General features: G+C 41.6%; 1 protein-coding gene across 1 annotated transcript; it reads right to left on the bottom strand.

The window, feature by feature from the left end:
- Positions 1–219: 219 nt before the first annotated feature.
- On the bottom strand, positions 220–19,154 carry LAMP1 (lysosomal associated membrane protein 1). Its single transcript, XM_056328278.1, has 9 exons — positions 18,971–19,154; positions 9,582–9,697; positions 8,036–8,249; positions 7,768–7,929; positions 3,912–4,126; positions 3,234–3,356; positions 2,243–2,312; positions 1,896–2,066; positions 220–1,240 (listed from the first exon to the last, which is right to left on the bottom strand). The coding sequence occupies exons 1-9, from the start codon at positions 19,137–19,139 to the stop codon at positions 1,101–1,103; spliced, it is 1,380 nt and encodes a 459-aa protein (XP_056184253.1). The 5' UTR covers positions 19,140–19,154; the 3' UTR covers positions 220–1,100.

Genomic DNA, 19,154 nt, shown 5'->3' with positions numbered 1-19,154 from the left:
ATCTGTTTCCAAGCACAAAGTCCAAAACAAGGGACTGTTCTGGAGAAGCATACGCAGTTCAGCCTCACCTTTGTGCCGCAGAGGAAAAACCAAAACCACACTTGGTTAACGTAACTCCACAAAGGATCATTAAAACATCCCAAGTAGAGACAAACCAAGATTTTAGCACTTACCAAACAGCCAAATGTTTTTAAAAGTCATGAGCAATACACTAAGAGATACAGAAAAAAAGTGTCTTTATTAGCATTGTTACAGGCAATGCATACATAAGAACTGATCCTTGAAGTGTACAACCCCCCAGCCAAGTTTAAAGCAAGAGAATCAGCAGATTGAGATCTATATTGTACACGTGTGCAGTAACAGGATCTCTCTGGACCTTCCAACAGAACAGACTGAAGTCACTTTACAAAAAAAAGTAAATAAAAATAACACCCATTTTAAAAAAGTACCAGCTCCTAACAAGCTGGCATAGCATCAAAAATATCAAACAGGGGAGCTGTCCAATTGTAAAGAGTTCCTGTAAGGTTTGAGTATTGCGTCGTTCACACCCTGCATATGCCAGGCATCGAGTTTAAAGCTTAGTAAAAAATACACACCTAAGAGACAAGGTGGAGTTTAGATTTTAAATTCCAATTTTGTCAGTTGTTACTGGGGTTTTTTTTCCCACAATGCATCATCAGTATAATTAACATCATCACTGGATGGCAGCGGTACAAAGACTGAACCTTTTCCCTTTGTTAAGAGCTCTGAAATTGAGTCAGTGTGAATTAGCAACATCCCTCTCTGGAATCTTTAGCTGACATGACCTTATGCCAATTCCAAAAAAGCACCCTTAAAAACTTTTAGCTTGTTTCTAAGTGGGTAAATATTTAAACTAGTTAGCAAAATTAAACACCAGAATTTTCAGAAGTTATTTTTGTGCATAGTTAAATGCTGCAGGATGATTTCACATTTAATAAAGCAGACTTTAAAGAAGAAGCAATTTGCAAGAAAAGGTGTTCCCTTACAATATCAATTTTAGCTCAGGGGAAATGTGTGGGGGCTTTTTTCCCAGGCTCTTGCAATTGCTTTTCATCTATAGTGGATGTTAGTGCAAGTCATTAAATTGTTTGATATCCAGCATGGCTCCTCTTTCTGCCAATCAAGTAAGCAATCAAGACAATTAGAACAAGACCAGCAAGAGCTGCACCAACTATTATAGGGATCAGCATGTTATTTTCATCCAGTTGACATTCTTCCACTGAGGAGAGAGAAAAAGATCCACGTTAGGCACTACGGCAGCAACAGATGGCTCAATTCAGAACTGCAAGCTTCTGCTCCCAGTACACAGATAAAACTGGCTCAAGTTAACTTCTAGCTTAGCTTGCCAACAACCAGGAGGAAGCCACCTCCACTAACTGTGATCATTCAGGACAAAGTCTTTCTAGTACTTGTTGTATGCCCAATAAAGAGGTTCGTAATAGTTTCCTTCAAGAGCTGTTACTCTTACGCACAAGCTTAGCCATCAAATATATCCATGCAGCTCCTCAGGTGGGAGTTTTGTTTTGCTTTAACCACCACAGTCAGAGGGGACAGCGTTAACTAAGAGTCTGTTAGCGCCCAGAACTTTACTATCCCTTTCATACAGCTATCTGCACACAGTTAGGAGGGAAAGTTAACGCTCTTCCTTAATTCTCCTCTGGACCACAAGGAACAAGTTCTAGTTACTTCAAAGCTTTTCACATACTTCTCACAGCAGCCTCAACACGGACGTCTTAGCCTCCACAACATCTGTAGTAGGGCATGCAGAGACTCAGCATAGCACCCCACAGGCTGACCTTTCACTACAAAATATTAAGTTTATATCAAAGTGTACTTCACAAATCTTGGTTTCCCCCCAAATGTAAGCCTCTTACCTGCCCCAAATTTGTCCCCGTCGATCTTGAAAACCTGGATCTGAACATTAAATACATTGACAAGGGCTTTGTCCGTGACCTGGAGATTCTCCTCTGCGCTGCACTTGTAGGAGTTCCCTACTGTAGCCCTCAGCTCACTCATGCTGTTGTTCCATGCTTCAAAATTCGGAACTGTGTTAAGAGAAAGTCTTATTACAGAATGCTGAAGAACAGGAGCTGTAAGCTCATGGATTTAATTAATTAAATTCATCGCATTCATCCTCAACATTTCTAACGTTATTTAATGCAGATTACCCTTAATATTTATAGAAGTAGTCACAGAAAATAAGTTTCTTAAAAGTCCCTACCTTTTGCTTCAGAAGGCAGAGTCGTGCTTACATTCACACCTTGCAGGAAGAATTTTTCAGTACTTGCATTCTTTTTTTAAAAAAAAGAAACCAGTAGTTGTCATTTAAGCTAATGATGTACAACATAAGCTGTTAACACTTGTGTTCAATTCTGCATGCATTTTGAGAAAGGTTTTCAAAGGATAGTCCACAACTGGGATTAGCATCCAAAGGAAGAGCTTAAGGAGAGAAAAGTTACAGAAGGTATGTGCCTTAGGGAAGAGGGGAAAGGGAAGGGGGGAAGAAAGAGGGGGGCTGTCACCCCTCAGACTCCTGATTTGATTCCCCAGCTACAGGCATAGTCCGACCCATGCCAGTGCAATGATCTCACCTGCGCTACACATACACATACAGCTTCAAAGCAGCTCCACAGAGAGGTACCCCACAGAGATGTGGACAGTAATTTATAGCAACAGGTCAAGTGATCAAACACGATCACATCCCCAGAGTATTAAAAGGAGTCTGACAAACACAGTGGTTTCAGTCCCCAAGGGTACGCCACTCTAACAGAGCCCTGGGGCAGGGCTGTGTGAAACAGGATTCCCAACCATGACGAGACCATAAGACAAGCACACATGGCGCTTGGGCTGTACTATTAATGAGGACTTAAATCAGTTCCAGATCTGTATGATTAGGTGAGATGCCTACTTGTCACAGGCTGTTCCCAGTTTGGGCAAGAAGCTTTAGAAACTAGGCAATACAATCGCATTTGATTTTTTTTTCCATTCCAATTCCCATTCCAAACAAAAGACATTTCTATGTATATGTGTGCAGATATACATGTACATATCTTTTCCTCACAACAGTCATAAAGTATTAAACAATTTAAATCCTAGTATTAAAACCAAAAGAATTATTTGCTCCCCCTTCCTGTAGTTGCATCTTTTTTCTGTTGTACTTGCCCTGATTAGTTTTCCCACGTGAAATGTCATGCAGACCCTCAGATACTTACCAATGCAAAGTGGAAGATAACCCTCGTTTTCTCAAAAGTCAAATTCAACAAGGCAGACGTATTGTCGCATCTCCCAGAAGAAGTTGTATTATGGGGTATGAAATTCAGCAAATCCAAACCCACCTGTGAGAGAAGAGGATTAGTTACGACATTTAGAGAGACCAACACATCACCGTATATTCAGTCGGCTTCTAGCTTGCTTACACTCACAGCCATACAATGCCGGATTTGCCCACACGTTGCAGTCACTGGGCAGATACCACTTGCAAGTTACAAGCTGGTGTAAGCTGCATCTCAGGCCAAATTCCTCTATTTTATTTAACAGTTTTAAAATCTTGGTTAGATGGCATCTCTGATAAAAGGGTTTCCCCCTACTCTTATCTTGACCGTTTTTAATGCTTCTGTGGAATGGCTGTATACACTTACTGGATCTGACAGACAAGTTTAAGCGTCCCTACTGAATGGAAAAATCTTTCATGATCACTTTCAATAGAAGAGAACTAGCTGAACTGTCACTGGTCTAATCCAAATCAAGCAATTCAATAGAGGACAGCCACGAAGGAACACTACAAAGAACTGGGATTTTTAAAGAAAAAAGTTAGCTTACAATAATTTACCCAGTCTTCCCCAAAGAAGGAATCTGAAAGCTTTGAAGAAAAAAAAAAGAAAAAAACATACCTTTTCATCTCTTTTTAGATAGGTGATATTAAGCTGTAAGCCCATGTAGGCAAGTACACAGGTTCCATTTGGACCAGTCACATTGTATTTACCAACTGCAGGATTTGGAGGTGATGCAGTCGGTGCTGGGCTAGTTGGAACCTGGCTAGTAGTATGTCTAGGAGTTGTAGGCACTACAGCAGTAGTAGAGACCATATCTTCAGCACATTCTGTCTCTGGAGGGAAAGGAAAACTTATTACCAAAGAAAATTAAGCTGTGGGATGATCTACCTTTTTAAACCTCAAGGGAAAAGAGGGTAATTTCAAGCAGCTTTTCCTAACATGATAATAAAAGCTGAGAAACACAATGGTAAAGCATTACCTAAACTCTCTTGCAAAGTTTGAGACACTTTTAAAGCCTGGCATCTGAAAATGACACCTCTGCTGTCATTTACAGAAGTTCATGGTGACCGCACCTGCTTTCATTCACGCCTGTCATTTCACTTTGCCATCAAGTCGGGATAAATAAGACACTGCCACACGACAGAGCCAGCGTTCCTGCCGTATGCTCACAGCAAGGCTGAGATGAGTACCCCTCAGACACTCTGGTGGGCACTTGTGTGCTAGAAGCAGAGGAACAGTTTTCCTGCCCACTGTTAAAAACTGCCTCCCAGAAGATGTGCTGTCCTCCTCCCCCTCCCTCAGTTACACTTCCAGGTTGCAAGGACCCTATGTCATTATTTTGGCAATACCCACAGTAACATTAAAATAATACTGGACCTCTCAAGTCCTCATAGCAATGCTGTGGCTCTTCTATCCTTAAAGAAAGGGATTTTAAGACACTGTTTCGCATGGCAAGTGTTCTGCTACATCCTCTCATGTTCACCCTCCCTTTAGTCCTGCATTAGTAGCCACCCACCACCGGGGGTACACGGCTGAGTGAAGATGTGTAAGACTGCCTTCTCTTGTCATCCAGTTCAGCAGCAACTTCCAAGGCAAAAGAAGAGAGAAAGAACAGTGACTCCAATTTATTAGCCACACGTTATTATTAACTTGATCTGGGAGCCAAGAAGGTTCCTGCACTGAACATCTAAGCCAAGACCAAAGGTCATAGTAAAGGCATTATTGTAGAAGCTTCCATGTTCCAAGCCAAGGTCATGTCCACATGTCAGAGATAACAGCTTGCAACTTTATAAGGACAACAGCAACTGCTGCAGCAGTCAATTCTGACTCAAAGGGCCTACCTCTAAAATGTAACCCATATATGCATCTTGTAGATATCTAATATCTAATAACTAGCTTCTTAAACAGCAACTTAACTTTCGACTATGGCTCAAGAAAGAAGAATTCTAACCACACCTTCTGAAGTCACACAGACTCCAACATAGCATGCTTTCCTATTTCTACTCCATTTCTGGAAAGACAAAAAGCAGAGGGAAGGTGGATGAACGGAGGAACAACCCTATCTTTTGTAGACTAATACTGCTCAGGTCCCAACGTGTGATCATTTCCTAATAAATAAACCAAACAGCAACTTTACCTGGTACTTCAAGGGAGAATTTCCCTTCACCTCCAGGACCTCAAGACATGCAGCCTCTTACTCAAGTTGACAGAGATGGAAATGACCAAATCACTTCAGCTCTAAGTTTGTCTTAGGTGGAGTCTTGTACAGTATTTTTACTGAACTGATTTACAGCATAGCTCCTAGTAACTTTGAGACATACTTGAAGATGAGATGTGTCTTCTTCAGAGTTACAGGAAAGCAGCTGACAAAACTATCAACACAGATAAAATGAAAGCTGTCTATTCTTCAGATCTGCAGATAATCACTACCGTAACCTCAGTCACTAACTTCTAGGTACACCGACAGAAGCTACTATCACTAATGATACACAGATGCACTAAATATTGACTCCTCTTCCCTTCAGTAAGCCTTGCCCAGATCAGCAGCAGAAATATTCTCTAATGAAAAAGCTGCTGTGAAAAGAATATCGATAACTAGCTGCCAAAAGGACCGGGGAAGTTTCAAGCCTCCAAGAATGAAAAGAAGAAACTGATCTGGAAAGAACAATGTGATTTCAGGGTCAAGAAGATTTTAAAAAAAGAATAAAGTGAGAATTCTTTAACCATCTGAATTAAAAAAAAACCCACCAAACAAAACCCCCAAAAACCACAAAACCACAAGAGAGAGATAGTTCACTGTGCGGTAGGAATGGAAAAAATATCTGGCTGCAGACCCAAAACAGTAATAAAAATGTAGGGATGATGCCAATTTGAAGAAAAAACTGCACATGGCAGCATGGGTAACAGGAATGTGGAAACAAAAAAGAAACTCCAAAACAAAAAGATTGAATTCAGACCAGTGTTTATCCCAGGATCATAGGAAATCACGTAGGTTTTCTGAGGATCAACAGTTTCATCAAGACAGTGGTACCACAGGATGGAGAAAAGCAACTTTGGGGAAGCGATTGTGGCAAATTAAAGCATTTATACTACTCTAAAATAAGAAGAGAAGAAAGTATAAGAACAGAAAATAAAGCAAATGCTGACAAACTTGTGCTGCATAAGGAATACCTTCCAGAAATAATATATTATTTTTTTTAAAACTAAAGGACTATGTAAGAACATATAATAGGTGGTCTTAAAAGTATCACACAGTAGGGAGGTTTTGTAGAAGTTAAAGAAGCTTTCCTCAGTATCGTGGCTTATGTTCAGGCCTGCTGATAACTGATCACTTACACTTAATTATGGTAATGGGATCAAGACATTGTAATTAAAAAGTGACATGAGTTTTGAATACTGGAATCAGAAATCAAGTTTTTTTGAAATGACAAAGGTAGGTCCACATCTTTGCTGTGGCCTAGTTAATTAAATGGAAAAGGCTGATCAAGAGAACAACACACACCGAAATCTGAGCCAGTCACGTGAGGCAGCCATAAAAGAAGTCAATGCCAGTATTATCATCCTCAGGCAAGGCACTTTTCAGACATACAGGTTGAGATACTCCTGTAAGAAGGCACTTGTTCAATTTATCCATCGCATGCCAGCACTAACTACCCTAGTTTTTAAGATTCATTTCAACTTAAAAGGTGCATAAATGGGATTAACAGCATAAGAAAAGTTCTACATTCCCCAGAGAAGATGAAGACTTCTTACTTGCCCCAAAAGTAAAGCAAAGACTTATCACTCCTTACGATAGCATGGGTGGTCAGTTTACATAGCTCTTTATGATTGAAGACTGTTGCCACAAAAGCAAAGGACATGAGCACACCATGAAGTAGTTAATCTTCTTCTAATCATTACAGCAGTAAAATTCCAAAATGCTTTTCAATACAAGCAATCAGTACAAAAAATTGCTTTGTGATTGAGCCTGACAGAGAAAGAACATCACTGTTACAGTTTAGATAAAGCCTCCTGTAGGAATGTGTACATATCTGCGCCCTACAGGCCAGTTTCCGTTGTCTGCCATTTACCACCAATTTTCCCCAAAGCACACAGTAACTAGTTCAAATTACTTTGGTTTGGAGGCATAATACTTGGAAATTACCAGATACTTCTTAAACTAGGATTTTGACTATGGGCCCAGTCGACCTACTGCAGCACCTGTTTACTCCTGTGAACATTCATTAACAGAAGGAATGTTCCCAAATACCTATACAAAACCCATGGGAACACAGTGCCCTGTCTTCTAGTCGTGGATGGTGACACCCCTACAGAGAAAACCTGAAGCAACTCCATTCATTTAGAAAGATGCTGTTATCACAGCTCCAGATCCAGCTTGTACTTGCCTAATACGATTAATAAAGACTTAAAAGGAAATAATCTATTACTGGAAACACTAGCTCACCGCATACATTTTCTGCTGCAAGATACCTACTGTTCACACTGAAATTGCCATTTGTGAGATAGGCTTCCAAAGTAACATTGCTAAAAGTAATGTTCACATTCTTCATATTGACATGCTTGGAGCTGATGCATCTGTATTTTGTGCCCATATATGCCTGAATAATAGTTTTATGTGATACTCTCTTCATTTCACCTGTAAAAAGATTATATTGCATTAGTATGTTAACAGTATTTACAGAAACAAATTAGTATTACATCTGGAAGGGTTACACAATGAGAACAGGAAGTTTTCATTTTACCTGCAGTTGAATTATGGAATAAAGTTGCATCTGACAGATTGTAGTGGAAAACTAGCTCTTCAACTTGGTACTTGTCTGCAGATTCTGAGAAATTCAGGCTTAATGAATGTCCTGCTCCAAAAGCCAACACCAGAAGTGGATGAGATGTGTTATCTTTACCACATGAGCTCTGTGGATCTACTGTAGCATTTTGTGGAAGAAAAAAGTATGCAAACTGTGGGGTAGAAAACAAAACACATTTAAATGGGATGGTGTAACAGCTTTTTCTTACTGCTTTTTAAATATCCTATGAAACCGTTATAAAACATACAGCTGACATTCATACATGCTGTAAGATGTCTACTTACATACCTGTATATAGGAAGTAGCATGTTAATGGCACTTGGATTTCTAAGAATATTGCTCTCTGAAATCTGAGGACAAAACAGTACATACAGCACCTCTTAAGACTTTTTTTACCCCTGAACTAGCACTATGAATTTGCAGGTACGTCTGAACTAGGTGAATCAAATCTGGCAAACTCTGGAAATGGGAAAAACGAGAGAATTTAAGCTTTGCTTCTTGTCGTACAATTGAGCAAACCCAAAAGCAACTGATACAGCCTACACAGTTTGGCTACAATACTTTTGTGTTTATTACACGTTGAGAAGTAACATGGTACCTGAAGACCAACACAATGTTTACTGGGAAGTTCTGAATTTACTGCTTACAAGAATAAACAGCCAAAAACATGTTATGAAAGCAGTCACCTCTGAACGCAAACTTGTATACCAGTATCAGCCAGTTTTCAGGCTATCAGCACCACTGAAAAAGCTGACTACGCAACAGAACTCTCAGCATAAATCACACATACCTAGTGCATCACTGGCATAGTAGTAGGATAGCTAGAAAAAAAAATCAACTTCAACAAGAGTGCCTCAAAACATGCAACTGCAATGAGATTATAAATAATCCACAATTCCTGTTCAGTAGTGAGATACCAAAAAATAAACTGAAAAGCAGAGTATTTATAAATAAAAATTCTTAACTTTCCATTAACAGGCTTTTCCTGTTAACATGGAACAGCTTGCAAGCACTGCACTAATCTGTAGACACACTGAAACAGAGATTTGCCAAGTGAGAAGATCACAGATTAAAGGGAAGTTTAAAAGCTACACATCAACAGCCACTTCAGTTCAGATTTAGTCCATGTAAGTATGACCAAGTTCACCGAAAGACAACTGGTAAGCATTTTTGCCTTTACAGTTCCAATGAAAACTACTTTAACTACCTATCAGATTGGTGTGGAATTTCAGTTACAAAAGGAATTTCACACATTGTTATTTCTGGTGGTTTCAGGCAGCCTGAACCCTGTTGCTTAGTTAGAAGAAGCATCAGTAATAAAGAAAACTTGATGCAACATGACCAGGAGGGGGGAAATCTCTGCTGAAGCAGTTTTACATGCTTAAATAGTTGTAAAAAATTGGAATGCTGTACACATGCAGAAATACCACACATTTTACAAACACAAGTTAGAGACAAGCAGCGAGATATCGCCTCCCCTTACCTCTTTTTGCCCACTGCTTTTGTATTCCACCGAGAAGGCTACTGTCAGATCAGCGATTATGCAGACCTTACCACTTGAATCTTTCACCTCAAATGAAGACGACACCTGTAAAAAGCCTGTTAAGAATGACAAGTGGTTAACTTGGTGTGACAAACCTTTATTTTTGATCCCGAACAGACAAAAATGTACAACTGTACATTTTGTGAGTACATCCTAAGTAGCACTTGAGTTTGGAAACTTGGGCATTAACAGTTTCTATACTAGCTTCAACATCCCTAATGCAGAGGACAAATTTAACACCCCATTTATGAAAAGACAAAGCCATCCAAACCAGAACTGTTGTCTGGGTCCTCAGAGGCTAAGAAAAACTTGCAACAAACACCAGTGATACTGTTCAAGGCAGCTACGCAGCATTTACCCTACACAGTGACTATTTTGCAAGCTTCAGGCAGAATTGACTTAGCATATTTGATCCTGCACTCATATAGCACTCAGCCTTCCCCAGCAGCACACCACGCAGCCTTTACTCCCGCTGCTGTACCAGGACACTCAGCTGTACATGCACTGAATGCAGCATTTAGAAAGCTTGGGTTGACTGCAGATGTTTTGGATGGACTGCCAAAAATGGTGTGACAGAGCATGTCACCCTTGCCAGGAGAACCTCTCTTTACTGTCATCATGCTTTCTGCACTTGATAGGAGGATGGGTGCCAAGACCTTGACACAGACCAAGGTTCTGTTTTCTTGACTGGTTTAAGCTAACCTCAGACTGAGCTGCTGACAAAAGCTTTTCCCCAACTTGCTCCCCTCCAGCCCCAGGGCTCAGAGCACTAGTACAACTGCCCACACTAGTACTGAATTAACAGGGTAAGAACACGCAGCAAGAGCAGCGCAGAATCATCCTTTCTGACAGCAGCATCCACTGCCAAAGAAGCTTCACCTAGGGGACATGTTGCAGCAGGCTGGAGACAGCCAGAAAGCTGGTTGTCTCATACTTCATTTGCAGTAAGGGCTAACCGGACAGATCTCCTGTATCTGAAATCATACCAAGGTGTTCAGAGTTCTTTATTGTAGAATTTTAATTTTTCTGATTCTCAGTCTGTCACCACACACATGTAAAACAAGCCTCACTGCAAAAAGCCTGCAACATTTTCATGCTAGCACTTTATCAGCTTGCATTCGCAACAACTTCAGTCTTGCAGAAAACCTGATAAAAGTGCAGCTCTAGGACATAAACCACTATCTCCAGCAAATAAGCTTTAAAGAGTCAAACGTGCTAATCCATTCAACTGCTGATACAGCAAAAAGATCCAGCTAAGGGATTATCCATTAGCTAGCTTCCCTCCCTAAGAAGTTTTCTAAAAGCAAATCCCGATTTTAAAACTTTTCACTACAAAATGATGGTGCGTACATTTGTGTTAAGACAATTATTATGAAAAACTGGACTTTTGCCATCCGGACTTTGGTAGAAGGCCCTTCAGTTGTAGGAACACATAGGGAACAATTTCTCTGGCACTCAGCAAGCATTTTCCCTTGTTGCCTTCCCCTTAGCAACAATGTATCCTCCCCAGCACCAAAGGGGGCCAAAGCTTAAGCTGGAATTAGTACACTTTATGCAGCTGTTCGAAGAGCCTTGACTTGAAACCAAAGACAGAGAAAAGAAACAAATTGCTTAAGAATGGGTACTGTAGAAAACTGATATTTCACAGCAAAACTGTCCTACCTTTGCCTTTATGTCCACTTCATAATGTTCATTAAGGAACATATATTCACAAAGAAAATTTTATTCATTGCAGTTTAGAGCAGTACTTTAAACAGTCAATGCTCCTTCACATGGAAGTTTCAATTTGCAAAATTGCCTTCAGTTTGAGTTCACATCTGTAACTTGTTTACATTTTACCCAACCCCTTATTTTCTCAAGAGCAAGCTGCTTATGCTTTCCTGAAGATTTCTAGCACAGAGGCAGGCAATAAGAGTCCATGGCTACTTGAACTAACACTACCAATGGAAAACACACTAGAATGAAAGCCTTCAGTGCACATGCAGACTCCCTTGTTTGACAGCTATTAAAAATCTTGGCAAAATTAGAGCTAAAAATAAAAAAATAATAGACAGTAAAAGAATGAAAGAAGAAAAAAAAAATTAAAACTGCAAGAGAAATAAAAGACTGAGAAGCAATTAAGAAAAATGTTGCTGACCTACAGGAAAATGTGACAGACCTGCCCATTATAAATGATTCAGAGAACAACAAAAGACAATGCAGAAGTACCAGAAAGCACCAAATGGAAGCCAGAGTCTGGGAATGAAGAGCTGATAAATCACTTTCAGCAAGCTTTAGTAGTAAGAAAATAAAGGGTGTGAACAAACAGTAAAATGTATCACCTGCAAAACTACTAGATTTTTGGAATGTTAAGTTCACACCATGACACGAATCCCAATTTCGTTAGTGTGGAACAAACGCTATAAACCTCCACTCCTTGAGAAATGTTCAGCAGCTGCTGGATTTGCAGTGTCAGTGATGAGACAGACACATCAAGCACGAGACACTGAGCTGTCCTTGAAGTGGCAAGAGGGCTGTTCCACTGCAAGTAAGCCGATGTGCGTAAGGATGGCGATCAGAGAGCACTGTGCTGCAGCATCATCTGCTCCCATGGTCTCAGAGGAATGCAGAGGAAAGTGTGAAGACTACAGGGGCAAAGAAAAACTAGCAAAAAACCACTGAAGAACAAGTCAAGACACTGAAGGAAAGAAGGTTCTGCCTACTCTTTGCTCCAGCCAGTTTAAGGCAGACGAACAGCTCCCTGGGTTTTGCAGAAAAGCAGCTGTTGAGTTTGTGAAGGCAGTTTCAGTGTTGACTAGTGATTAATGCATGAATCACCACCAGTCCACAAATAGTAAGAGCCTACAGTCAAAATGTCAAGAATACAGAAAAGCAAACTGATGCTGAATCAATCTGTCCTGGGAATATTTCTAATTAAGTTACATAAAGTATTGCTCAATTTTATCATGGCATATCTACGAGTTGAGAATAGTGCTTTTACTTCTCATAATATCATTCTCTGCTACTTAACACAGAAACAGATACAACCTCCAGCTCCTTAACTTCAGACTTTAAATGTTCTTCATAAACTGCTGTGCCCTATTTTACAACTATCTGTGGAAGAGCAAGGGCAATATTTCAGATCTACAGAACTGAAATGCTCCTAGACTTTTCAACAGCAAAAAGTAAGTTTTGTGAAGTCCATTATTCACTTAGCTGGAAATACTACATTATGGGTATCTAGAAGAGGAATCATCAAAAACGTACTTGCATCAAAGAAATTTCACTTAGTTCAGATGCGTCCTTTGTATTCCAATAGGTTTTGAAAAAGGGCTGCTTACACATTTATTCTAGCTGCATATTTTCAATTTAAAATCATAAAATAAGCTCTTCCTTTATGCCTCATTTCTGAAATTACAGCCTCATGCAAGAAAAGATTGAAGGTGAAACTGTAGAAGCAACAGCTGGATGCGTCACTTGAATTAAATCCAGCATCCTTATCTAACATACCTACATCAAAAAAACAAGCACAGTGCATTAACACTCTGATACAACAAACAAACAAAACTAATACTTCCTTGGTTATATAGCAATTTATCTTAACAGTATCTACCTCAAAAGGTGAAGTTTGTTTTAAACTGAAAACTACAAAGCTAACAGAAAAATCTAGCACATCTGAACAATCTAAATCTAAGCCCTTTTGAATATGACTCTTAGAATGGCTAGATTCCCCATCTCTTTACCACACAAAGATGCTTTCACTTATAACTGAAATCCTGATAGCCAACTACAGCTACCCTTGCATTACTCTCCCATACAATGGAAACCTACTATGGGACAAAGATGAAGGATGGTTGTGCTCTAAAAATGCAATGGCAACTGTTAATGGCAATTGTTTACACTGCTTGCAAACAAGACTTCAGTTACTATAGTTAATGATTCAACTTTGTCTCCAATTTCCATCAGAAACATGGAACGTTGTCAGCAAGGATCTCAAACAAAAGCTACTTTCATACACCTTGGGTTTTGTTACTATAGTCATGTTTCCTGCATAAGTAAAAACCTCTTCAGCATATTTCTTCCTCCCTCTTGGAAGAAAGGACAGCAAGCCATCCAAATCCAGCTGGGCACGTATTTCACATCATCAGTAATTTAAGCGATATAGATTATCCAGTGGATGATGAGACTGTTCGCAGTTACACTGAAAGCCTATGGCATCAGGGAGGGAAACCACGGATGCAGCATAACCCAGCTCCCGGCTCCCCACAAGCATCTCAAGAGCCGTTCAGAGTATCACCCCCACAGCCTGGTCACACCCATCAAAGCCTCTCTGGCTACAGCCCACCCTGTAATTACTGTGCAGCGCTGCTCCGAAGGTAAGTGATGCTTGCTGACCCACGCCGGCACTACACAATCACTACCTGAGCTACAGCGCTGTTGTGTTGCCCTGCACCTCTGCCCAGATGTTCTTATGGTATACACAGCAGACGCTGCTATCTATGGGGTATTAATCCAAGGAGATAAGAAATGCTGGGTTTTACTTAAAGAATGTTTTTCTATTGTAGGTGCGATCAGAAGTATCCAGCAATTTACTCATTCTGATGGTTCAGAAGGATCCTGTCATCTCAGTGTCATTTTGTGAACAAAGCAGAAAAGCAGTGACCTTAGTCACCACTTTAGACTCTTAAATCTATGCCAGAGAAGACAATGGAAAAATTCCTGAGGAGTTATGCTCTCCTCTAATCACTTGTCTTCTAATGTAAGCACCGCTCCCAGAGGGATACCTTGTACAAGTCCTTTCTCAGAACACCAAGTCAAGATCATTTGCTTAGGATGCAGGATCTATACCACCTTGGGATAGTACAGAAAAAAACCCCAAGAACTTAAAAAATAATGTATTTCTTGAAAGATCACACTATTTACTAACTATACATCTCTGGGAAACAACTGAAAGCAGGAAAACGCCTTGACAGACTTAATGCACGAACCGCTCTACCTGAGACAAGATGGTCTTCATAAAATGATGACTTACACTTACCTGTCACCAGCAGACTCAGAAAACTGAGCGCTGGCTATCTGGAAAGCATAGCAGGAAAAGACAAGGTTGGACTCACTTCACAAACAGTGCTGGAAAGGGGGAAGAGAGCTTAATTCAAGGATGGAATACTTTAGGGGAGAAGAGAATCAGCGGCACTTGTGCAGGTGGCACTTGATTATAACAAGTTCCTGATCCAGCCCTAGAAGATACATCCTTGCCAACTAACAAATTAATGCTGCCTCACATTGGTTTTGATAGTGTTGATTTCTGTTAAAGCAGTAAATGTTTGTTTGTCAATTCAAGTTTGCAAATTAATAACCTCTGCCTTTATAAACAAATTTAATAAAAGTACAAAAGCATTATAAAGGAAAGGCTATTTAGCAGCTGTACACTTGCCATTTGGCCAGAGAATTGCACAACTGCCTCAAGTTTAGTCACATGAAGCTTTTTTATGTTTCCTATCTAGAGGAAGGAAGTCTTGGGATAGCTCTACAGCAGCTGATTACATGAGTCCACTGGAAGGTCTGAACTCTCATGGCTAGACCCTTTCCAGCACGCACACAAGTCCATTTTGCACTTGCTCTGGTTAGTGCTGCTATTTCACACCACACAACTAACACACATCCTTCAAGGTAACTGACAGCCCCAAACAACATTTTGGAGGAAGGCATACTGTGTTGACAATTTAAAGAGAAAGCCTCCCCACAGGAGAGGGTATTAAAAAAAAAAAAGATAATAAACCATCTGCCTGAGTAAAACCACTCTCCTAGTCCTGTTGAGAGAAGATTAGATCTCACCCCTGTCAAGAAAAGTAAAGACATCCTGGTGTTCCCATGTTACACAGACTGAATTCTGCCTTATTAAGAAATCAGAAGCCACTGAAGTCTAATACAATAGACTTAAGCGCAGACTGCTGTGCTCAAGCCTGAACAATGGAGAGGGCACAGCTAGACAAGAGTCCACTGCACAGAGCTGAACCATGTCTGAAACTGTACTCTACTGCTGGGGTGCTACTAGCATTCTCACACTTCAAATTACAGTAGAAAAAGTAGTACTGACAGTCAGTGGTGCTATCAAGTGACAGAGAAGGTTAAGAAATTGTTACCCTTAGACTGAAAAGGACACCAGTCCATCTTGAAGTCAGGTGCACAAAAAACATGGAAATGTGGTTTACCAAAACATAAGGTACATTTTAAGATATATAATTTAGAATTAAGATAATACAATAAAGTGTGCAAACAGCTGTTGTAACTACTGCCACTCACATACCCAAAAGGGTCTCCTGCCAAGAGAATAAATACCATGAAATCCATTATGACATCAAGCTTTCTCAAGAAATTTTCAAATCATGTCTGACTCAAGACAAACTGTTGGCAGTTAAGGTGCAATAAACTAAGGTGAGGCATGCCTTCTTAGTGCTAGAAATAAGTTATCTTTACAACATAGAAAAGCTTAATAGAGATAATTAGTTAACTTCTCAATAAAATATCCATATTTTCTTTGAGTAGGGTTCCTCCATACCTGGAGGTAATTCTTCCATTTACCACCTGCTACTGATTCGCAAACATCCTATTCACTACAGAACAATCTAGAAACAGGTTAACACCAAAAATAAAACTTCTCTGTCAGCCTGAAGAGGAACCCAGGGAACATATCTCAAAAGCAGCATGTCAGGGAACCTGCAGAGTTCTTAGTAGGTAAGAAGTTACTTTACAAGTCACAAAAGCTGCCAAAGTCAAGCTGACTAACCTATCGCATGACAACAGGCCTGAGACTAGCACACAAATTCAGATCCTTAGAGACTGTGTCAACACACTTAAAGAAGGTATTAAGCAAACACTATGTTAAGGACAGCATTTGGTAAAATAATTTTTCAAAGTCGCACAAGGTAAAAGCAGTTGTATTTTCTGAAAACTAATTTATACTCTGTCTCAGTTTCACGCAGCTAGCAATGCTAAAACTGAGGAAAACAATACAACACCAAATTACTCACTGGCTGGAATGTATTGTCCAGGTTTCTCTTTACTGTGTTTGAAAGGTTTGAAATTCCCCTTTGGACTTGAGTTGTGCAATAGAAACACATGGATTATGTGCCAATAACCCTGAAATAGCATCACACTACCTTGTCAAATGCATTTTTCCTTCCCCAAATCTCAGACACTTCATTATTTACTCTCCAATACTGAATCTACATCTGCCTCTAAACTCAGATTTTCAGATGTTTTCTCTGATGTGTTTGTGTTTCAGTAAGGAAAAAGAACTACAGGTGCTTTAGGACTCACAAGCAGCTCTGTTGGGCCTGGTACACAATTCAGCTAACCCATTGTGTTCAACAACAGACAAGCACCATCTTCCTCTGTACTTCAAAAAGCAGCAGCTAAATTTGAGGGGAGGTACTTCACTTCCCGTTGTCCCCTTTTCCCCTGTATTTATCACTGTACTACCCTAGATCTTTTTCATTCCATATGCACATTTGATGATGGTGAGGAGATTAATCACAAAATACATAATGCTGACATATGAAATATTCAGCTTAGTGCTTGCTGCTCAATGTGAATGGAAAACTGAAACAGTAAGCGAGGTGTGGTGAGGTATTCTGGAGAGAAAAAAAATAATTCTATTGTCTCAAACTCAAGGTATTGCCAAAGAAGCTTTCACACCTGACCCACCCATGCTAATCCTCCAGTGTCCTGTGTTCACTACCCTATCCTCATCAGTGTTCACTCAGATGACTAAAAGGCTGCAAACAAGCTATAAACTCTAAAGAATTCAGCTCCTATCTTCTCATTATCTCATTTCTTCTCCTGTCACTACAGCCGGAGTCCCACACTCTGGCACAAGATGGTAGACACACCATCTGTACTCCAAGAAGGGGTCTCTTTGCACCACAAAGTTTTCCCCTTTAATATAAAGTTATGCAGAAACACCCAGCTACTAGACACTGGAACAAAGCCCTGACTGTCAGTAAATAGTTACTCTGTAGTAAAATAAACTAGTCTGTTGCCTCAGCTGCAGAAACTGAACACATTTCACATGCCAGAAAGTGACAAATCTAATGCACTGAATCGTATCTGTAACTGCTAATTGAGCAGGGAAAGACTACTACGGTTCCAGAAAATATCTGTGGTACCACTTTAAAACTATGCAGGCTGATCAGAAGTCAAGCAAAAGCAATTCTTCATTTAAGCCTTAACTGTACTAACAAGCTATACAAAGAATTCCCACTACAACACCAGTTCAATGCCACTTAAGTTGTCAATCCTAAAACGCAAGCCAGAGAGCAGTGTAAGCCACCGGCTTGCAAAAGCTGGATATCTGAACCCCTCAGTGCCCCTCGCGAGTGACATCTTTCAGGCTCAGCAAAACCAAAGTACAGTCAACAACAATAAAGATATTTATTACCAAAGAAAAACTTAAAATAATTTCAAAGACTGTCATAAACTCCAAAATGACAGCAGATAACCACTCTCAGCTGCTGCTTTATTCAGGAAATACTCTTACTGGCTGCTGAAGAAGTTTGCTTTGCTGCCAAAGCCACATTTCAGAAACTTGATAGTGTCGCATGATGTGGCTTTCAAGGCAAGAGACCCAAAGCAAGGTAGCCATCGGTAAACAAGCAAGACACTTCCTCATAAAACAGTTGTGCTGCACTAACAAACCTTCTCACCAAGGCGCTAAAAGCTCTCTATTCCAACGACATTTCAGATTTCACTCAAGATACAGCAAGACGAAAGCCATCAAGTGCGGGAGCACTACGTGCCCTACAGAAGAGCGCTACTTCCCAGCAATGACATCAGTAGTTCCTGCATTTCCACACCTCGTGAGAGGAAAAGGCGCACTGTCAGGCTGCTCCCGGAGCGCTGTCCCTGGATCCAGTGCCGGTGCCCACACGAGCGTCCCCGGGCACGGCACGGGTCCCCCCGCCAGGCGCCGCCGCCGCCGCCTCCCCTCCATCCTCCCCCCTGCACCTCCCGTCGCTGCCCGCGGCTCCCGGGCGCTGCCGGGCCCCGGCGCCAGGAGCGGGAGGGAGCGGTCACCTCCCCAGAGGCCCCGCCGCCCCCCCTGCAGCCGGGCACCCCCGCGGGCGGGCCTGCCCCCCCGGAGGCCCGGGACCCCGCGTCAGTCACCGCCCCGGCATGGCAGCGGCAGGCGGGAGCCCGCGGGCGGGCTTCCAGTGACAGCCGGCGCCCCGGTGCCGCCTCCCGCGCCGCCGGCCCCGGGGCCGCCACAGGCCGCGGCGACCCCTCCCCCCTGCCTCGGCCGCCCCGCCGGGCGCCGCCACAGGCCGCGGCCGCCCCGCCCCCCTCCTTACCGAGCAGGGCGGCCGCCGCGAGCAGCCCCCGCGCGCCCTGGGCGCGAGCCATGGCGGGGGCAAGGGACGGGACGAGGCGGCACAGGCGGGAGCGCGGAACGGCGGCGAGGGCGGCGGGGGGCGGCGGCGCTCCGCGCTCGGGAGACTGGCGACGGCCCCGGCCGGTCATATGACCTCTGACGTC

Source organism: Falco biarmicus, chromosome 2 (assembly GCF_023638135.1).
Source record: "Falco biarmicus isolate bFalBia1 chromosome 2, bFalBia1.pri, whole genome shotgun sequence".
In the NCBI taxonomy this organism is placed as follows: Eukaryota; Metazoa; Chordata; class Aves; order Falconiformes; family Falconidae; genus Falco; species Falco biarmicus.
This window is presented reverse-complemented; position numbering and strand designations above follow the sequence as displayed.